Source organism: Taeniopygia guttata, chromosome 19, assembly GCF_048771995.1.
Source record: "Taeniopygia guttata chromosome 19, bTaeGut7.mat, whole genome shotgun sequence".
Taxonomy (NCBI): Eukaryota; Metazoa; Chordata; class Aves; order Passeriformes; family Estrildidae; genus Taeniopygia; species Taeniopygia guttata.
The window spans coordinates 5,116,263-5,138,378 of record NC_133044.1 but is presented as its reverse complement, the minus strand read 5'-3'; the positions used below and the strand labels follow the sequence as shown (position 1 = coordinate 5,138,378).

Below are 22,116 nucleotides of genomic sequence, written 5' to 3'. Positions count from 1 at the left end.
GCCCTGCCCTGAGCCGGCCCCGCTTCCTTCCGGGCTCGGGCCCGCCCCGGAGGTGCCGCCCGCCCTTCCGCCGGAGCCGGGGCAGGCACGGAGGGACGGAGGGAGGGCCCGAGCAGCGCCGGGGCCGTGAGGGGCGGCGGAGCGGAGCCCGGCCCCGCCGCGCGGGGCAGCCGGTGAGAGCCGCGGGGGGAGTCAGCTGGGGTCGGGGACGGCGGGGGCGGCCGTGTCCCCACGGGTATCGCCGGTGTCCCCCGGGTATCGCCGGTGTCCCCCGGGTATCGCCGGTGTTCCCCGGGTATCGCCGGTGTTCCCCGGGTATCGCCGGTGTCCCCCGGTATCGCCGGTGTCCCCCCGGTATCGCCCGTCCGGAGCGTCGGGGCCCGGTGCCCGCCCCGCCCGGGGGCTGCGCGCCGCCCCCGCTGCCGCCTCAGGCCTGGGCGAGGGGTCCCTGGGATAAACCCCAGCATGAACACCGGGATTAACAAACACCGGGAGCTTGGCAAACCGCCTTCCTCCTCCGTGTGCGCCTCCTCAACCTGATTTTTTATTCGATGTGCATGTTTATGTTCGTTCCATGGGTCTGTGCAGGTGGCACTGAACAGCCTTGCCACCATGTCCCCCCAGCCTCTTTTCCTCATGAGCTCCTTGTGGGTCAAGGAGTTTTTGGCTTTTTTTTTGTAAGTATTGCCGCTGCCCGGCTGAGGATTAAAGTCCTTTAAACTCAAGCTGGGGGGAAGTTTGGAGAATTTTTTAAATGCTGAGCGGTGCGATTTGAGTGCTGTTGTGGGTGTTTGCCGTCCTCCATGTGCAGCTCCTAAAGCTAATTTTTATTATCCATGTATTTAATTAATTCCATGGGTCTGTGCCTGTAGTTAACACGGTGCAGGTGTCACTGATAGCTTTACCAATAGTCCCCCACCCCAGCCTGTTTCCTTGATGAGTTCCTCGCGGATCAGTGAGTTTTTGGCTTTTTTCCTGTAAGTATTGTCCCTGCCTGGCTTCTCCCTGCACAGCTGAGGATCAAAGTCCTTTAAAGTGAAGCCAGGTGAAGTCTGGAGGACACTTAAGATGCTGAGCAGTGCGTTTTGGATGCTCTTGTGGGTGTTTGTCGCTGCTTGTGGAGTTCAGGTTGTTCCCTTGAAGCAGGGAGTGGCTCAGAGGGGGTGTGAGATGCTGAGAGATGAATGATGTGCTTGAATTACCAAATAAATTCTCTCACGTGGCTCAGTGCTGTCTGAACTCCTGCTGCTCTGTGGCAGGGGCTCGGATGGGCTGCTGGGTCGACTGAGAAGGTTTTACAGGCAAAATTAAATTGTTTTTTGTTTGGCTGAGTGGGGCCCTGTGCTGGGAATTAGCAGCACTGAATGGTTTAGGGGAAAGGGTGGCATTGTGGAGGCTATGATTTAAATCCATGATTGACTTGCCACACTTTTGTTGTTTGGGCTCATTTGAAACTACTTTTGATTCCTCACACCAGGAGTTTGGGAACTGCACTGAGCTGCCTTTGGTTTTCCACTTACCCAACACTTTTTTGAGACTAGTGAGCAAACCAGGCCAGTGGAGAAGGGCAAGGTTGTTTTCCAGGAACAGTGCTTTACTCAGGAATTGGATGTGCTGGCCTTCTGGATGGGGTTACACAAGTGATTTTTGCAGAAGGGAGGATTAGGAAGAGAACTGTAGCTCAGTGGAATGTTTTGTTGACCAGGAAAAAGCTCAGAACAACACACAGTAGAAAGGGAGAATAAGATATAAAGCCAGTTATACCAATTCCTAAGACTGCTTTACACAACCAACAGATTATAAGCTTGAAGACAGTCCATGATTCTGGTATTTAATTTTGTTCTGTGGTGTTATTTAATCTAGAACAGCCTTTCTCAGCTCCTTCTTTCCTTGCTGTGTAATCCCCAATTATACTTGGGGCTTTTTTTCCCTGATAATTAACTACTTGTGATCTAAAACCAGACATAGAAGTCTTGTTGGTGAAGTCCTGCTAAAATGCCACTTGTAACAAGTCAGGTACAAAGGGTATAAAATGTTTTGAAGTTTTTCTCTGAGGTTTTAGGCAACTTAATTTCCATCTGTGCTCAGTTGAGTGTGGTTGATGGGAAATAGCGTGTAGGAGCCTGTTGCTGAGGGGATTTTAGCAGTTTAAGCTAATCTTTTTACTGTGACCTGAGCTCCCAGTGAGCAGCACAAAGAGTTTTTAGATGTTTCCTGTGATTTCGTTGAAAGCACAGTTGTGGATCACATGGTGAGATGGTGAGACACAGCCTGGTCATGGGGACAAACCAAACCTGTACCCCCAGGCCTGGCCTGACATTTGAAGGGAAAACACAACTCCAAGCTGAGCGATTTGAGAGCTGCAGCCTTGTGGCCATCAGGATTTTGGAGGCTGGAAGCAGTGGCTGCAGTTACCTCTCCAAATGCCAGGACCAGCTCTGTGGTTTTGTTTGTAGTGGTGCTCATCAGGCTGTTTCTTTTCTTGAGACTATTTTTTAGCAGCCTGAACTGTTTATCCTACAGCTGCTGTAGCTGAAAGTCTGTAATTGCAGGTAAAATTCATATTAACAGTGTGAGCACTGCAGAGATAACACCGTGTTTCTTGCCTAATTCCTGGCTTGACTAATTGCTTTTGTATTTGCTGTTCTCCAGTTTGAGCTCATCCTGCCCCACCCTTTCCTTGGGAGGAAATTAGCTCATGGTTAATTACCCTGCTGCTAATTACATGCCTGAGTGTTTGGGGTTCTACCTGAATCACGACTCTTTCAACACGTAGGTTGCTGCTTTTCAGAATTTTGGGGCGTTTGCGTCAGTGGTTCTTTGCAATAAATACATTTTAAGGGCACTTTTCCATTGGCAAAATACACCTTGACTTCATCCTTCCACCCCTCAGTTTTAATGCACTTTCTAACCTACCTTCTAAATCTATTTTTAGTGATTAAAGTTGTCTTGTTCTGAATTTTGATGGAGTTTTCAAGCACCAGTAAAATGTGAACCAACAGCAGTTCCTGTAAGAATTGTGTGTTTGGAGGCCTCCCTGGTTTTTTTTCTTTTTTTTTTTTCTGCTTTAAAATTCCATTTCTGGGAACGGCCATTAATGACCGGAGAGTTGCAGTGAGCTCATTGTGAACACTCTTTGGGGCACTTTGATATTTTTGAATTAGAAGAATTCAGGTTGTTCATTAAGTGCTGGAGTGACTTTTGAAGAGCTGAATCACGTTTGTTTCAGCCCAGTGAAAAGACTGCTGGGGGTTTTGCTAATGCTTCTGACAAGGTTTTGGTTTTTTTTGAGAAAACTTAATTTTAGGGAGGGAAGAAAAAAAACCAAACCAACAACAACAAAAAGAAACCAAAACATACCCACAACCCAAAGCAAACCTGCCTGTGCCCAGTCTGTGTTTTGCTGGTTTTAAATACATTTAATTAAGTTGTTACCAATGCTAAAACTCATTTATAGAACCTCAATTATAGAATTAAAGCTACTCCTTTAGTTTCCAGTGTTAGTTTGTGGACTAGCTTTTTCACAGCTTGTAATAATTATAAATTGATTGCAATTAGCTCTTACTGAAGGTGTTTATTGATTGATTAAGCAAGACCCTTTCTGTTCAGCTTTGACTATGAGCTTTTCCAGCCATCTCTCTAAAGGTGACCTCAGCAATCCGGCACTAATAAATAGTTTATGACCCAGCTGGGATCTCCTCACAGTCTGCACTGCTAATAAAGGTTCAGATCGTTTTCCCTGCTCCATCCTGGCGAGGCAGGGAGGTGGAAAAGAACCAGAAAAACAAGCTGGGGGTGTTGGAGCCTGTGGTAAATCTGTGCTGCTCCTAAAGCATCTTTCACCCAGTGCTTTTCCCCGAGCCAAAGCTGTGTCTGCAGTGCTTGTCCTGTGGGAATTCCTTGTGTTTCTTGCTGAAAAGAAGGTGTTATGTGATTTTAGTCTTTCATTTGTGCATCAAATTATATCGAGTTTGGGTTGGAGGAGCCCTTTTTTCCCTGCCACATAAAAGCTGAGGATGCCTCTGTTCTCTGCTGTGACTGATACCTGGTTTAATACAGTTAATAGGAATTTTTCTGGTTGTTTTGTAACGTGGTCTGTGTGAAAATTAGAATTTATTATTTTGCTGTTACTGAGCTACAAAAGGTCCTAGAGGAATGATTGCTGCTCCTTCAGTCCCCTTTGTGGATCACTGGCAAAAATGGCCTTGGGATTTATGGGCTTGGAAGAAAATTGGTGTTTCCTGTGTCTTAACTCTCTCTCTGTTGTCTCAAATGTGGTTCAAAGTGTGTGACAGGGAAAGTGGAGTGGCTCTCAGGGAGAATATTTTGCAGGAAATTTGGTTTTGCTGGTTTGGGTTCCTGGTGGTGGTAACTGAAACCCTGCAGCGTTTGCTCACATGTTCTCAGTTTCAACTTTACAGAGGGCAGGCAGCTGCTTTGTCCTTCCTGAAAAATATCTGTGAGTCCCCATTTTCTGAAGGGAGAGCTGTGATTTACTGGAGGTTCTTTTGGATGAAAAAAAATGAGAGATTGAGCAAGGATGAGAAGTGTCTGAGTTGGTATTGCCCTTCTTAAAAGGTGTTTGCTCTAAGTGGGTGAATAAAAAGGAAAAAAATTATATAAGTGTGGATACAGCAAGAAAAATATGTTGATAGGAAGATGTATTTGAAAGCTTCAAATACAAATTCAGCTGATTTTGAATTAAACCACAGTGATTTGGTGATTTTTTTTTCATCACAACAAAATTACTGTGAGATTCTTTAGAAAAGCTGGAGCAGCTCAGATCTGTCACTGGAGACCTTTGATGTGCAGCCCTGCAGACAGATCTCATTCCATGGGAATCACAGGCCTCCTTTCCTTTTGATTTCAGTAGAATTTGCAAAAATAAAGCTGGGCATGCAGGAGATGGAGGTTCAAAGTGGGAATTCTCCTGGCAGCAGGGCAGGGAGCATTCTGGTGTCCACAGCCAGCAGTGGGACACCTTTCCAGGCTGGGATTATCCCAAACCAATCCCTCAGGAGCCACCCACGCTGTGTGAGGTGCACTTAAAAAATCATAGACAAGAGTTGGGTGATTTCCATTTTTCCATTTCAGTGGAGAAGGGGAAATCAGAAGCTTTTACTTGCAAATAATTAAGTAAAGGCATTTTATGAGTTAATAACTAAGTGTGAGAGCCCGTTGTTTTCCTAAACTCTTTGAAGGGATGTTGCTAATTAACACAGATATGAAGGTGTGATGAGGTCTGGTCCTGGCACAGAAATGCTCAAAAGAAGATTTTGTCCTGTGGTAATTGTGAGATGTCATTCTTGCCTTCCCTGATGAATTCACAATGTTTTGAAACACTCACTAAGCAAAGCAGTGGATGAAGATATTTTAAATTACATCAAATTTTTGCTGCTGGGAGGGAGGTGTGCCTTAACTGGGATAGAGGAGGTGCAGGAAGGATGTTTGGTGCAAAGCACCTCTCTAAATTGTACTTGTTAATGTTATTTATGATCTTCTGGCATTTTATCGTTCTTCTGGATTAGATTTTTCCTTTTTTTAATGTGGAAATTTGTTACCTTCCTTATGTTTTTCTGACTTCTCAGTGGGCAGGTGGTATAAAGGTGTTTGGAGTTGCCTGCTCTCCAACTCCAGAAAAACAACAAATTTGGTTTTTCCTTTCAGTTGTGTTAGAAGTGAGCTTTGAACAGGCCATGCATTCAGAGCAGGAGTGAAAATAAGAGATCTGAGCATGCAAAATGTGTGGTGTGACTGTGCAAACACTGAGGAGGTGATTGTTGGGTAGGGAATGATCACCTTTAACTGGAGTGGGAGGGAGAGAAGGGAACAGAGGAAGGGGGGAAAAGCATTTTGAACACTCTACAGTGCCAACAAAACATTTTTATTATGTAAGAGTATAATTATAAATATATAAAAATAGATTATTAGATATACTATATTATGTATATTATATATTATGTATAGTATATAATATAGTATATAATTTTATTGATATTGTATTTTATATTGTATTATATATATTGTAGTATATTACCGATGCTATATATTATATAACTATTATTAATGTAATAATAAAAGATCTATTTTGTTATGAATATAAATAATTATGTGATATTATAATTATTTTATTATGTAAGATTTGGCAGTGATTTACTTACCAAAAATTAATTTGAGAGGGTTTTTTCATATTTTTTCTCAAAACCCGAGCTGATTTCCTCATTAAAATATTAATGCTGACCTGCAGAAATCAGCTGGGAAACTTTTTTTTGTTTGCAAGGACTTTTTGTGTGTGCAGGGAGGTGAAAGTGTCAGCTGTGTGTGCAGCATGTGACTCTCCTGTGGCTCAGGGTGACTCCTGTGTCCCCAGTGAACACCCCAGGGAGGGCAGGGCTCTGCCTCTGCAGCTCCTTGCAGCTCTGCTTTGCTCTCTGGACTCTGAACAGAACTTTATTTTTAATTTCAGGTGCCCAGGGGCTGCCAGAGGGAGCTGTGGGGTGAAGCTCTGTGGGCACAAAGGGGATTTTTGTGCCCCTCTCTAGGGTGGAAGTGCCCAAGGGGCACAGAGCCATGCTGTGGTTTCAGGTGTTGGGGTGGCACAGAAGCAGGGTCAGGGGTTTGATTTCATTCCCTTAATTTTCAAATCAGAGCCTGGAATGTGGTGCTTTGGAATAAGAACAGATTTTTTTGAATTATTGCAGTTCCAGAGTTGTAACTGTCCTGGTGGGTGACAGGATTTTATAGGGTTTTACTTCCTGAGAGAGATCCCTGTGACATTTCTGGGAGGTTTGTGATATGAGAATGTTTTTGTTTATTGTGTCTTTGTGGTTTCCAGTGAAAACATTGACTGATCAGCTTCACATCAATGGCAATTAAACATTTGATGCATATTTATGGCATTTTTTTCTAGGACAGGCACCTGCAATAGAGGTCTCTGACCAAAATGCTGCTGCAGCTTCTGCTTTTAGGAAGTGTTCTTGAAACTGAATCAGTGAAGAGTTTCAGGCTTTTGCTTCCCCTTTCTTTTCAAAATTGTTGCTCAAGGACATCAGTGATGTTCTGGGAATGGCCTGAGTGTGCAAATGCTGCCAAAATGCAATTCCTGCCCAGGCTGTGCAGCTGACACGCACTGAAAGTTTCATTTCTGAGCTCTCAGGTGTTGGCAGCAAATGAAACTAAAAAATGTTTGTGAAAGCAATGTATTTATGTTTCTCAGTTATTTCTGCATATGGGAATGAAGTAAAGCTCTCAAATATTTTAAATATATTTTTTTTTCCATTTTGCTCTGCAGCAGCACAATATTGTTTGTCAGACTTTTCAGTGGGAAAGAAAAAGAAAATATTCAGCTGCTCTCCCATCTGTAAAAATGAGAACATGTAGCTATAAATTATGTCATTAAGAAATTGATTCCTTAATATGCATGTCTCTACAATGAAACTATTTTTAGAAACCCATTATTTCGTCCAAAAATAGAAAAATGGAAGAAATCTTAATACTTACGTAGATAAGATGGAATATTTAATTTCTTCCCCCCTCAGAGAAAATCGTGTGTTTCCTGTTACTTTGCTCAAAATAACTTGATTACATTAATGGGAAATTTTAAACATTATCAGTCTTTTAAAATGGATAACTGAGCTTGGAAGAAAAGAGCTGGAATTTTCTGTAGTAGAAACCTCTCAGTGACATTTGTGCATATCTTTTGCTGGATGATCCAGAGAAGAGTTTGGGGTGGAATTTCAGGGGAAAAGGGGATAACTCTGAATCAGTTACTGATGTTCTTCAGTTTGAGAAATTCCCTTCTCCTCTTGCTTTCCATATGTGGCACCTCTGGAATGGCAGGAAGGAAAAGGGGCTGCATTTACTGGACAAAACCTCGCTGTGCTATTTCTGCTGTCCCTGTTTGTCAATACTGCAACAAAAAAAAAAAATCAATATTTTAATACACACACCTTACCCTTGCTGCTGCAGGTGATCCTGTGCTGCTTTTCTCCTGGATGACTCCAGGAGAAGCAGGGAGCTGGGATGTGGGATGGTTTCTGTCAGGAAAGGAAGGGGAGGCTGGATGCTCCAAGACAGCCTTGCCACGCTGCTGGTGTGGGCAGGAGAATCTATTTTGTTGCAGTCACTAAATATAAACCCCCAGAGCTGTGTGCAGGCAGTTTAACCCTGGCAGAACTTGGAGGGAATGGGGATGTGCTGTGATTCCCCACTGGGCCCTTTTGGAGGCCAGGGATCCCTGAACCTCACCGGTGTGGCTCTGCAGGCCCAGTCTCAGAACACAATATATTCTGTGTGCTCCCTTTGTTGCCTTTTGGAACTTTATTTCGTTTTATTTCCCCCATTGCTTTGTGCTGCTAGCTGTCAGAACAAGGTGCTGGTGAGAGCAGAGCCTTGGCAATTTGTCCCCTGGCTGTGGGACTGTCACTTCTGCCCTGGGCCATTTTCTGGATCTGTGTGAGGGTTTGTAGGGCTGTGACACAAAGATGTGCCTTGGCAATTTGTCCCCTGGCTGTGGGACTGTCACTGGTTCCCTGTCACTTTCTGGAGCTGTGTGAGGGTCTCAGACCTACAAAGATGTGCCTTGGCAATTTGTCCCCTGGCTGTGGGACTGTCACTTCTGCCCTGGGCCATTTTCTGGAGCTGTGTGAGGGTTTCAGCCCTACAAAGATGTGCCTTGGCAATTTGTCCCCTGGCTGTGGGACTGTCACTTCTGCCCTGGGCCATTTTCTGGAGCTGTGTGAGGGTTTCAGCCCTACAAAGATGTGCCTTGGCAATTTGTCCCCTGGCTGTGGGACTGTCACTTCTGCCCTGGGCCACTTTCTGGGGCTGTGTGAGGGTTTCAGCCCTACAAAGATGTGCCTTGGCAATTTGTCCCCTGGCTGTGGGACTGTCACTGGTTCCCTGTCACTTTCTGGGGCTGTGTGAGGGTCACAGACCTACAAGGACATGCCTTGGCAATTTGTCCCCTGGCTGTGGGACTGTCACTGGTTCCCTGTCACTTTCTGAGGGTCTCAGCCCTACAAAGATGTGTGTGTGCCCCTGGCTTTGGGGCTCCTGGTTATGTAACTTTGCCCTTCCTCCTGTGGCACTCATTCAGTTGCTATGGAGCTGTTAAATAATTCAAGCAGGTGACTCCTTTCCAAAGGCAAACCCTCAGAAGAAATGATTTCTAGCAGGCTGCTGCCGCGGTTGTGTTTTTAACCCTTCTCTTGCTGCAGGAGGAAGATGAACCTGAAATCGGAGCGCAGAGGGATCCACGTGGACCAGTCGGAGCTGCTGTGCAAGAAGGGCTGTGGTTACTATGGCAATCCTGCCTGGCAGGGCTTTTGCTCCAAGTGCTGGAGGGAGGAATACCACAAGGCCAGGCAGAAGCAGATCCAAGAGGATTGGGAGCTGGCAGAGCGGTAAAGAACCTTCTTTTCTTCCTTCAGGGTGACTGCACCAAATTTTCCTCCTGCCTCCTCTTTGCTCAGGTGCATCACAAATTCCCCAGCTTGACCTTTCCAGCAGGAATTCAAACCTTCCTTTTGATGCAAAGATGGATGTTTATGACATTCTGCTATAAGAGGTTTGAAAAGAAAATGTAAACAGAGCTCAATCTCCCAATGAATACTTTGGCCTAATTTGCATATGCAAATCTGTATTTCTATCTAGCGGTTAAAAGGGTTAAAGGGACAATTTTGATTAAATATCCTCTGGAGATGGGAGTTATTTTCTTGGGTATAGACAGCACCATGGTTTTACATTCCAGCTGCTGATTAAAAACTGATTGTAGTCTTGTCTGTGGTCATTCTTATAAACTGCAGGCTTAAGCCCAACAACACCAAAGCTTTAGTTTTGCTAATTTAGGTAATTGTCCAATCACTTATTTTCTGTAAACCAATCTAGTTTACCTCATGTGATAAATGCTTGACCCTGAAAATGGAAGATATGTTTTCAGAAGTAGCAGCACAGAGGTCATGTCATTGTTTTCCTCTGCCCTAAATGCCTTAAACAGTTAATAAAAACTTTATTATTAGGGCAAATATTTACCCTGACAGTCTTGGATCATCTCTAAAACAAAGTGGGGTATTTAAGGAATTCTTTAATGAGTAGCTGGGAGATGCTGAAGGCACAGATAAGCTGTGATTGATTGTTGCAGTGAACAGACAGGTTTGTCAGCACTGATAAGATACAATTTCTTCCTCAAGAGATTGCAGATCCCAGACTATTTATGGTCCATCCTGAGCTGGAGGGATGTTTAAAGACAATTGCTCAGCATCCTGAAGGGTGATAGAATGTAACCTATTTGAATCCTCCTGCACAGGAGGAAAAAAGGGTGCAGGGTTGGTGAGTTTGCCCTCCCCTACTTTAGATTAAAAACTTGGTCTTTCAAACTTTGCCTCATCCATTCAAGCAGATATTTATCACCAAAGCAGATTATGACAACAATGATCTATTTCCCAAAATATTCCTGAGATTGGGACAGGGTATTTTGCTTTTGTAAGATGGGGAAGGACTGCCTGAGGCAACAGCTTGGGGAACTTGGTGTGAGGCAGGGGGGAAGGGGATGAATCTGCTGCTGGAAATCCTCCCCTGTGCCTTTAGAGAGCTCAGAGTTCGACAGGAGGGGAAGGTGACCATGCTTAAACCTCAGTCTTCTCCCTTTTGACCCCACTGTTTAACCCTGAGCTTTCCCTCACTTCCCCCACTGCAGCATGGAAAGGATGGGTGTCCTGCAGTGAAGGGAGACAGGCAGAGGGAAGAATTAACATGAGTAATTAATGATTGCACAGGAAATCAGCTCCTTTGCCTTGTTTCTAAGCCTTTAAATCAGACCTGTGTTTTTCCAACTCCAGGCTGCAGCGTGAGGAGGAAGAAGCCTATGCCAGCAGCCAGAGCACCCAAGGGGCACAGTCCCTGACCTTCTCAAAGTTTGAGGAGAAGAAAACCAATGAGAAAACAAGAAAGGTCACTACTGTGAAGAAGTTCTTCACTGCTTCCTCCAGAGCAGGAGCTAAGAAGGGTAACTCTTCTTTGCTTTTCATGCTTCTGTGCATTTTAAAAGGAAAAGTTTTTGTTCTAAAAGGCAGATTAATGCTCTGTGCTTTGACTTCTAAAAGTTGGAATAGTGGTGCTTCTGGAGAGTGATTGCTACTGAAAACACAGAAAAATGTGAGTGATGCCAAACAATCTGTTAAATAGAGCAGTGCACTGCTAAACCTGTGTTTATATGTGATTTTACACAGAACAGCAGAAAAGTGTTCCTGGTGGTGGCACTGCACTGCTGAGGGGAAATTCCCTGTTTCTCTGGCACAAATTCCAGAGAAACTCCCAGGTCAGCCATGGTGTCACACCAGGATTTAGGGCTGGAAGGGGAAATCCTCCTGGAGGGAGCAGCAGAGAAGGTGCTGGCTGTCAGTCACCTCAACAAACTGCTGTGTGTGAGTGTGATAGAAATATCACCCTCCCAGTGAGAGAAAATATCAGCTGGTGCTGCCAGAGAGCCTCACTTTGACAGGAAGAAATGGGATGTGTGAGCAGGGTGCCTTGAGCTGCACATAAATGTGAGGCTGGCAGTGTTTGTGTGGGCTGGAAAATGGAGTTTGTGGCGGGCTGGGTGTTTGCTCTACGGGAATGTGTTACAAGCAGGAATGATGAATGGCACTGCTGGCTTGGCATAGCAATAGCTCACATGGGCAAAGCTGGGAAATGCTGGGCTGTGGAGGAGGAATTCCAGGAGGAAAAGCAACATTAATCTGTCTTAACCTTAGAGACAATGCATTTCCTTTATTTGAAATTCAATATTTTTGTGGTTAGAGTTGTCCTGGTGCATGACAGCAGCTGGTTACACGAGGCATTCATTCACCTGCATTAAACCTTTTTTTGTTAATGTTCATTCTTTTCACTTTCCATCTTTTCTTTTTTTATCCCTTCACCACATGTCCTGCCATGCTCCTGCTCTTGGTGCCCTGCTTGCTTTGGCCTTTTTATTTCAGCAGCTGAAGAGAAAACCCCTAAGCAAGGACAGCTTGGGAGGGAGAGAAATGCTGATAACATTCTCAGGGATTTGAAGGAGATTTTTACTCCCTCCTGGGAACTGTCCTCCCCTTCTGAAGGTAATGCAGCACAGCCTGGGCAAGCTGTCTGCCTGGTTTTAGTGAGCTTGGCTCTTAGTTGGGCTTTGCTGAACACAAACTAGGGTTGTGCCAGTTGTAACCCGTGCTCTTCAACATGAAGATGGCTAAAAAGCAAGTCCAGCATCCTGAGGTGATGTGGAATCTCTAAACCAATCCTTTGCTTTTTAGCAGGGAGTCATAGGAGTAAAGCTGAAGCATCTTTTAGCTCCATTTTAGGATTAGGATTAAAAAAAAATAATTTTGTAAGAATTAGCTGGATCTTGTGCTGCTTTGTGTTTTTATAAAAAAAAATTTCCAGGTTGCTGTTACAAATCTGATTATTGTGAGTTGAAACCACTTCAAGAACTTTGGCATTCTCAAAACAACTCCAGATGTTTATTATAAAAACCAAGAAGAAAATTTCCCATCAAGAGGAGACACTGCTTTCATTTAAACCAAAAGGACACCAAACCCCTTGATGCAAACAGCTTTAAGAGCTCATCCTCCATTAATTGTTTGCAATCCTGACTTGTTCTGCTGGCTAAAGAAGTGTGCAGGTGTTTATTAAATTATCACAGGAAGGTGATGAGGGCTGTGTGTGACAGAGCTGGGGGGACAAACCCTGTTTCACATTCCATGCTTGGACTGGCTCCGTGGCCATGGCACAACCATAGTGAATCCCTGAGTGCTCCTGTTCTGCTGTGACAAGTGGCTTTCCTGTAGAAAGATTGAAATATTAATTATGTTTATTCTTTGTGAAGCTGATCCTTCCTTCACTCTTCCCATGCTCGGTCCTGGCGTTTTGGCATTTTCCTCTGCTGGGCTCTCTTTAACTTGTTGGAAATTCTTGGCTGTGATCAGCTTCTTTTTAGTTAGACTGAATTCTCTGAGAACACAGGGCAGACCTGAGGATATTTTATTGCTGGAAGTTCATTTGTTCCTGCAGCCCTTGGTAATCAGTACAGATTAATTTTCCTTAAATCAGGATTTCAGCTCAGAGGTTAGTGAAGTTGCAACTACAAGTAATTCTTGGTGTAACTCATTGCAAGACAGTTCATTCTAACTAATATTCACCTTTTAATACTTAATATTAATCTGCCTCAGATGACTACATCTCTCTAGTAACTAAGTAAATCTAGTTTGAATTTGTGACTGAAAAAGTAATACTCACATTCCTTAAGGTCAAATAGTAAAATGAGGCTTATTATTTTTATAAAAGAGTAAACTCATTGTTGAAGTAACTAAATAGACCTTCAGCTGTACTGTGAAGTGAGATCAGTGACTAATCATGGAAGAAATAGCTGATAATTCTGCCTTCTTCTTTGTTTATTATTTCCAAGTAAGCTCTCTGCTTCTCTAATGACAAATTTAATTAATGGCCACCCTTCAGCTGGAATCCTGTGTAGGATTTGGTGTTCATGCGGTGATTCTTGGGTATAAAAGGCACTGGAAGGAAATCCCCTCTGGAAAAGTGTCCCTGAGTAACTAAAAAGGAGTTGGATTTGCACTCTCTATCTCAATTGCTGCAGCTGGAATTTAAATATTTGCATAACCTTTTCTGTTCTGGGCACTGAAATACCAGAGGTGCTCTGATGGTGCCTGGCCAAGTTATTCTCTGAAATGTGGAGCTCTGGTCAGAGGAGCAGAGTTTGGTACTCACTGAGTGACACAACTTTGGATTTTCTGTAGTGCTTGATCTCTTCAAAAACAAATAACCAAAAAAAACCCCACTAAGCACCCTCAAATCCAAATAAAACCAACTGAAACATATTAATCCCGTTTCTTTCTTTTCCCTTTGGAGTTGTGCATGCTTGTTGAAAGCAGGGTTTCTGTGCATGTGAAGTGTTTTCAGGTTAAAAGCCGTGTTTGTCTCGTGCTGACCATGAATATTTTCATGTTTTCTGTCTCTCTGCTGCTTGCCTCTCACCACGTTCATTTCCACCACCTCTGTTCAATCCTTCCATTTCCAACAGCGTTGGCTGGCAAGCTGAAAGGTGGGTGAAGGTATTGGAGCAGCACAATTAACTTGGAACTTGGAAAATCAGATGGTTTTGTGGGAAAACCCCCCATGGATGCAGCTCTGGCATCTTGCAGTGTGTGTTCCTTGAGCAGAGCTGCCCTGAGCTGCTGGGGAGCCTCCTGTGTTTGTGCAGGGAGTGTGGAGGTCAGGGACAGAGGGAAAACCACCCCATTATCTTTAGGAATCTGCAGAATCCCAGCTGGAAACCTTAAATGGAGATGTCTGACCTGGGAGTGACTGTAAAACCCAAAAGCAACCCTATGTTGCAGTCACTTCTAATGTAAAAAGGCCATTAGGGTGAGTGGGGCTGTGGTTCTAAATGTTCCACTTCAGTGGGATACTCAGTTTTCTGGAGTTGTGTTTAATAATTATTGCTGTGTTTAATAATATCCAGCATTTCCCTGGCAAAGCTTGAGAAAAACAGTTTACACAGCTGCTCGTTTACAATTTACATTTACACAGTTACAAATGACCAATTTGCACAGCTGGGAAAAAAAAAAAAAAAAGAAAAACATTGACTGGAAATGATAAAACCTTTCTGTAATTATCCATCAGTGTAAAAAATTGAGCTGATGTGCCCTGAATTTTGCCAGCAGAGATCCAGGAGGCCAAAGCTCCCAGTCCTTCCATCCACAGGCAGGCCAGCATTGAGACAGACAGAGTGTCCAAGGAGTTCATAGAATTCATCAGGACATACCAGAAGCCTGGCCAGGATATCTACAAGCAATGCAAACTCTTTTTGGACACCATGAGTCATAAAAGGGTGAGCTCTGAACGCCTCTTGTCTCAATAAAATGGGAAAATTGGGGAGAGAGGGAGGAAATGCTGCACTTCTTCCAGCAGTTTGGATTTTCTGGAGTGTGGCAGAAGCCTTCAGATGATTGAATTAATCAAAATAAGATCCAAGTGCCTTTTTTTTTTGGTAGTTTGGTACCAAAGGATCCTGCTAACCCCAGAGCAGTCCAGATAAATTAGTCCAGACTAAATCCCACATAAATGAGTCTGTTCAGCAATATTCTACATTAATTATTATTCTACATCTACTTGTGGAAATGATATAAGATATCACCTGGTGAATTTTTCTCCTTTTATTGGGGAATGGAAATTTGACTGTGCTGCTTTTTTCTAATAAGAAGTGTTATCTTTATTTTGCATTTAAAAAAAAAAAAAATCAATTTTCTTGAAATATTAGTCTGTGGTGCCACCTATGGTTGGAATGAGTCAGAATTCAGCACAGCTCTTCCCCCCCTCTTCTTCTCCCTTTTCTGTTCAGTTCCTCAAATTATGTCCTCATGAGTTCTCATGGAATCTTACATTCACTCTACTTAGAAATCTTCTTTTATTTCTTTTTTTAGGATCTGTTCATTCTGAGCACAGAGTTTGTGAGAACACTGTGGGTTTAATTTTGGCTTCAAGCATTGAAGGTGTTCTCATTTCCTATTTCAGCCTTCCCAAAACATGGGATTTCTTTACTACACATAAACTGGCCTAAAATCCAGTTTCAGCAAGAGCTGAGACTTGTGTGCAGGAAAATGTCCACTTTTTTACCTTAGAGAATTCAGAAATCAAATTCTCCCCACACTTTTTTAATGTATGGTGTCATTTAATGATGAAAATTGCCTTAATTAAGTTAATTTTAAACCTTGAAACCTCTGTTATGTTCTTGAAGAGCTCAGTGAGAAAAAGCAGTGTTGTTTCACAAATTGCACTGTAAATATATTTCACAGTAACTTTATAATCAGAAATATCTGCTGTAGAGATACTCCTTTAAATAACTGATGTTCTTGGGGTTTTTATAGACTATAAATTGTCTTATAAAAAAATCAGAGGTTAAATAAGGACAAACATTTCGCTTAGTCTGAGTTATTTTGTCAGTGCTCCTCAGGGGAAAAAGCCATAGCACCTGTGCTAATATCCATTTATTCAGCAAATAAATACAAATCTTTCATACATTAAAGAGCCAGTGTTGGCTTCTCCTATTTTTAACTCAAATTGAGCCACTATAAACACCTCTGATGACACCTCTGCATTCTCAGACTGTTACTGCAGCTGGGCACTTGCCTTAAACCAAAACAAAAACCCGAGGTGTTGCTGCCAGCCCTTCACACTTAATCCTTGTTCCCTTGCAGGATTTAAGCATTGAGGAACAATCTGAATGTGCCCAGGACTTCTACCAAAATGTAGCAGACAGGCTGCAGACACGTTGGAAAGGTACCAAGTTCCTGTCTTTCATCTTCCTCTTCCAAAAGCAATGATGTAAAACTGAATTTTCAGTTCCAGCAAAGCATTCCCAGCTTTCAGAAATGCTGGGAGCAGGTTCTGGTACCAGAGTTAGAATTGTTCCCTCTAGGAAGTTTTGCTGTCTAAATGTTTTTTACAAATATTTTTACTTTCTTTTGAATTCTCAGTGGAGTTCTGTTATATTAAACCCTTTTCTGACCCAGAGATGGGGTAACTGAGAGGTATTTTAAAAACTTTCATTCTATTTATAGGATAAATATATATTTCTTATATATATATATATTATAATGGATATATTATATCCATTTATGGACTCAAGTTGTCTTGAATGAATAATCTTAATTTGCTGATTATGGGATTAAATCTTCCAAAAATCCCTGGAATATTTAATTTGTGGGATTTGTCCCTTTCAGTGCCCCCTGAAAAAGTGGAGAAGGCAATGGATGAGGTTGAGAAATACATCATGACTCGCCAGTATAAATATGTTTTTTGCCCTGAGACAACTGATGATGAGAAGAAAGACCTTGCTGTCCAAAAGAGGATCAGGTAAGGCTTGAAAGGAAAAACAATTGAGTAATCCCTAATTCTCTAAATGAGCTCTGAATCAACCATGTTAAAAATCTTGTGGTGTGCATAGAAAAATGGCTTGTTAAGGGTTCAAACCACTTTATTTAAAATACTGAGAGACTTAATGGCTGGGGTAATGACAACCACTACACAGGGAAAATTGGCTTTTGTTAAATTACAGCCAAAATAAAATTAAAAAAAAAAAAAAAAAAAAGGAAGTGCTTTCTCTGAAAATAAATTACATCAGTGGAATAAACTGGTTTATGGCTGGAATAATGCCTCATTCACAGAAAGCATTCCTTTGCCCTGAGTTCAGGAGGCAGCTGGTTTCACACACCTGCATGGCACTGCGTTTTTAGAGTTTTTAACCCTTTTTCTCCTGTCCCAGGGCTTTGCACTGGGTGACTCCCCAGATGCTGTGTGTTCCTGTCAGTGAGGAAATCCCAGAAGTCTCTGACATGGTTGTGAAGGCAATTACAGGTTTGTGAGTGATGAGTTCTGCATTTACAGCTTTCAGTTTCATCTCTTCTTGCTTATTGAGATGATTTTTGCTGTCATCACAAAGTGGGTCCAGGCTGTTAAAAATGCAGGAATTTGGAATTTCATCTGTGGAGCAGGGATAATTTTCCACACTGAAGTGCTTAGGCTTAACTGAGCTACTTGAAACACTTCCCCACAGACAGAAATGATGCAATAAATGATGCATTAAATGATTTTTTTTAAAGTTAATGTAATTTTATTTTAAATTATATTATTTAAATAAAATCACCCGGTTTTGGACTAAGATCCACCTGGTTTTGGACAAAAATCCACCCGGTTTTGGAATAATTTTGGAATAAAATCCACCCGGTTTTGGAATGTTTTTGGAATAAAATCCACCTGCTTTTGAATAAAATCCACACAGTTTTGGACTAAAATCTACACGGTTTTGGACTAAAATCCACCCGGTTTTGGAATAAATTCATGTCATTTGAGGCTGCTTTTTCAAAGGAGCAGGAGCAGAAAAATGCACTTTATTTCCATGAATATTACCCAGCAAACCCTGCTTATTCAGTGCCTGATTAATACAATTTGAATGATTCCAGGACTTTTTTTCCCCCCCCTCTCAGACATCATCGAGATGGACTCCAAGCGTGTCCCTCGGGACAAACTGGCCTGCATCACCAAATGCAGCAAGCACATCTTCAATGCCATCAAAATCACCAAAAATGAGCCAGCCTCTGCTGATGATTTCCTGCCCACCCTGATTTACATCGTGCTGAAGGGGAACCCCCCACGCCTGCAGTCCAACATCCAGTACATCACTCGCTTCTGCAACCCCAGCAGGCTGATGACTGGGGAGGATGGATATTATTTTACCAACCTGGTGAGTGCAGCAGGAAAGGTGGGCTTGGACAGCAAGGTTTGGCTTGTTTTTGGAGGTAGGAATTGCCAGCAAAGGGCATAAATTAAAATTGAAAAACTTAAATTAAAATTCATCTTCAAACAGTGGTTGAGGTTACTTATGTAACCTCAGTTTTGTCTCCTCTCTCTTCCATCTCTACTGTCCAAATCAGAGGTTTGTTTTCTTATTTTATAACTTTCAGCCCTTTATTAGAAAAGCCTCATGCTAAGACTTGGGTGTGTTTTTATCCTGCAAGATCAGAGCTTTCTGCTCCTCAAACCCTGAGTTTGGGCTGTGCAGATGTTCCAGATGCAAAGTTCCTTCTGAGAGGTTTTTGAAGGCCCTGCAGAATCAGGCCATTCATGTGTGGAGGTAAACAGGTTTTTTACAGCTTCTGCAAGAGGCATTTCTTGGTGTGCTCTGCATTTTATCATAAAGTATCCTGGAGGGAAATTACAGGGTTGAATGAAACACTTGGAATGTTAGGAATTCATTTCAGTAGGAGCAGAGCATCCACCAAGTGAGCTGAGTTTTGACATTCCTTCAGGAAATTAATTAATTAATCTGCATGGCAGATCTCTGCTGATCAGATAATTAAATATTTATACACTGCTCCTGTCTCCTTGGCATGTTCCTGCTGTTCCCTCACCTCCCAAACACACAGACCCTGAGGTCTGGAATGTACCTTGGCAGCTCAATTTTTGATCTCTTCAAACTTTTGGGGAGAGGAAAGAGTTGTACGAAGTGTCTGATAAAATTAACTTCTGGAAAAGCTCATTTAGGGCATTAAAAAAAAACCATTAAAAAATCAGTTGCTGGTGTAAGAAGAGGGTAAGGAATAGAAGATGTGTGCATTGCAGTCTTGCAGTGATGCTCTCTCTGCTTTGTTTGCAGTGCTGTGCTGTGGCCTTCATTGAAAAACTGGATGCTCAGTCTTTAAATCTGAGCCAGGAAGATTTTGATCGTTTCATGACGGGCCAGACCTCCCCAAAAAAGCAGGAATCTGACAGTTTCTCCCCTGATGTGTGCCTGGGGGTGAAGCAGATGTGCAAAAGCTTAGACCTCCTCTCTCAGTTGAATGAGAGACAGGAAAGAATTGTCAGTGAAGCCAAGAAGCTGGAGAAAGACCTCATTGATTGGACTGATGGCATCACCAAGGAGGTGGAGGATATTGTGGAGAAATATCCTTTAGAAATCAAACCAAAAAGTCAAGCCTTAGCAGCCATTGACTCTGAAAACGTGGAGAATGACAAGCTGCCCCCACCACTGCAGCCTCAGGTTTATGCAGGATAATTATCCTCAGTCAGTTGGGAAAAGAAGGAAATTTAAGGCTTAAAAAAAAAAAAAGAGCTTAAATCAGTACATTTTTAAAGGTACTTTTGGTTTTTTGGATTTGGTTTGTTTTTTTTTTTTTTGGTTAAGTGTAATAAATTGTATTTATTTTAGTCCAGTAGATTTCTATTAGGCTTTGGTGGGTTTTTTGAACTGAATTTCAATTTTCTACACAAACTGGTGTAATTTTTAAGCAACACTAGTCCATTGACATCTCTCCTGAAAGCTTCCTTCTAAGCATGCACTTAATTGTTTTTAATAATTAGTTTAACTTGAAGCCAAGTTCCAGCAGAAAAAAAAAGGTACCAATGTTAGTCTGAACTTATTGTGTAGCTGTAAAGATGAATTATATATTGTAAAATATGTAAAATTGTAAATAGATTTCAAATCTAATGTCCCAACTGTGCATGAGCTTGTGTGTGAGTGAAAATGATCTCAAAATACTCATTTTGGCATCTTTCAGTTCCATAATTTTTCAGTAAAAAAGCAAAAATGCTGTTGGAGATTGGATAACCTGGAGGGGAGAAGTTGGAGTGATTTGCAAACTTGAAAAAGCATCTTAATCTGTTATGTTTAAAAAAAAATATTTAAAAGATGCCATTTCTTCATTTAAATGCTCTGTCAGAACACCTGCTAGCCTTGAGTGGTGCACAAAAGTGCTGATTTTACTGGTTTGGGAGGGAATGTGGGGCCAGAAATCAAAAATATTTCAGGAATAGGAAGAAATACTTGTATTAAAAACTGCATAATGTGGAAGAAAAAAGGGGGAGTGACCATGAAAGAGTTGCTCCAAAAGTGTCTCCCTCTCCAGGTCACTTCCATCAGTGGGATCAATTTTGGTTGCTTTTTTGACAATCCTGGGAAATAAATGAAGAAATAAATTCATATCATTTGAGGTTGCTTTTTAGAAGGAGCAGAAAAATGCACTTTATTTCCATGAAATGTCAACATTCTGCTCTTCAGTGACCCCTTCAGCACCTTGAACAGCGAGCTAAAAATGGCTTTTTGTGTCACTCAAAGTCACTAAAATTCAGATTGGGGTGAAAAAGAGGAGCTCACCCCACAAAAAGCAACGTCTTACAACAGAACTTTGCAACTTTTTCTGTGTCGTTTTGAAATCTCTTCCAGCTCCATGCAGCCCTGCCCTGAGATCTCAAACACAGAGCTCAGCTGGAACTGCTTTTCAGCCAAGTTTAATTCTTGCCATGAGGAGGAGAGCGCCTACCTGTGCTTCATTCCCACTTCACTAAAGCACTGCTCCTGTTAAATTTGCACTGCAATAACTTCAGACCACGACTGTGATTTGTCCCTTTTTCTGGCAGCTTTTTGCCTTTTTATGAACTATGCACCACCCCTGGGATGCTCACAACAATACAAAACAAAAAAATCAAATTATTCTGTTTGTCACCACGCCCCAAATCGCTTTGGTCAATAATCCTGAGATTTATTTCATTTATTTAGGTGCTAAATAAATCTCATCTCCAGGTTTGTCCCGAGGGAGGGGTGGGGGAAGCCAACTTGCAGCTTTTGTGTAAATGAGAGTGTTCAAATAAAAGTTCTGCCCTCCTTAATGAGTCCCTAAACCCCTCCTCACCTTTTGTTATTCCAGTAATAATTCATAGCTGCTCCTGCACCCTCTGAGTCGGGAGAATCTACTTCTATTTCCATCAATTTCAAATATCTCTTCTATTTCCATCAATTCTCAAGTGCCCTTCAAGTTCCAGGCTGGGTACCAATGTTTATTTTTATTTTCTTTGTTGAGAAGTCATTGGGGTGATGAAGCATTTGGGAAGGAGTTTGTAACTAAAATATCTTTTTTTGCACATTGCCATCTTGTAATCAAGGCACCACAGAGGGGGTGTTTGGAGTAAATTAGTCAGGAAAGATGGATTTGAGTATATGTGACAAATTTGATTTGGGTAAATATGAAAAATTTACTCAAAATTTGACTAAATTAGTCAGAAAAGGTGGATTTCCACACCTGGAGTAATCCCTGAACAGGGCTGGAACACAGAGGTGCTCACAAAGTTTGGGTGAGACCCCAAAAATAGCAAAGCAGAGACTTTAATGGAAATACCATCCCTTAAAGTTATTTAAAATACAGGTGCTGTGCTGTGCCCACAATCAGTGTCAGAAATTCGCTTTATTTTTCCTGCTCTTAGCTCAGTTTTACTGAAAACAAAGATTCTGCAGCTCCTCGGGTTGGATCTTTTATTGTAAAATATTTCTTTGCATGGGAACTCCTGTGTTTATTTCCTGTGGTTAGGAAGATATTTTACAGGAAATGCTGGAGTCATTAATTGTGACTGTCGCTCATTAATTCAGTGCTGTCATCTTTGGGTTTCTGACCTTTCAGATCCCCATGGGACTGCTGGAATTTTACCTTCCCAAAGCATTTTTAGGGACTATTTTTCACCCAAATATTTTTATGCAGAATTATTAATTTCTCTTTTATAATTAATTTATTTTAATGC

General features: G+C 42.1%; 1 protein-coding gene across 7 annotated transcripts; it reads left to right on the top strand.

Annotated features, from left to right (window-relative positions):
* The first annotated feature begins 17 nt into the window (after positions 1-17).
* RABGEF1 (RAB guanine nucleotide exchange factor 1) lies at positions 18-21,225 on the top strand. Of its 7 annotated transcripts, none has more exons than XM_072916704.1 (11): positions 18-173; positions 9,219-9,404; positions 10,839-11,005; positions 11,982-12,098; positions 14,072-14,092; positions 14,712-14,881; positions 16,248-16,329; positions 16,773-16,905; positions 17,315-17,406; positions 18,036-18,292; positions 19,205-21,225. In XM_072916704.1, the coding sequence occupies exons 2-11, from the start codon at positions 9,226-9,228 to the stop codon at positions 19,601-19,603; spliced, it is 1,617 nt and encodes a 538-aa protein (XP_072772805.1). In that variant the 5' UTR covers positions 18-173; positions 9,219-9,225; the 3' UTR covers positions 19,604-21,225. The 7 variants fall into 7 exon arrangements, with proteins under 7 accessions (XP_072772805.1, XP_072772804.1, XP_072772807.1 ...); XM_072916703.1 differs by having other exon boundaries at positions 11,979-12,098; positions 14,715-14,881; XM_030288117.4 differs by having other exon boundaries at positions 22-173; positions 11,979-12,098.
* Positions 21,226-22,116: the final 891 nt, after the last annotated feature.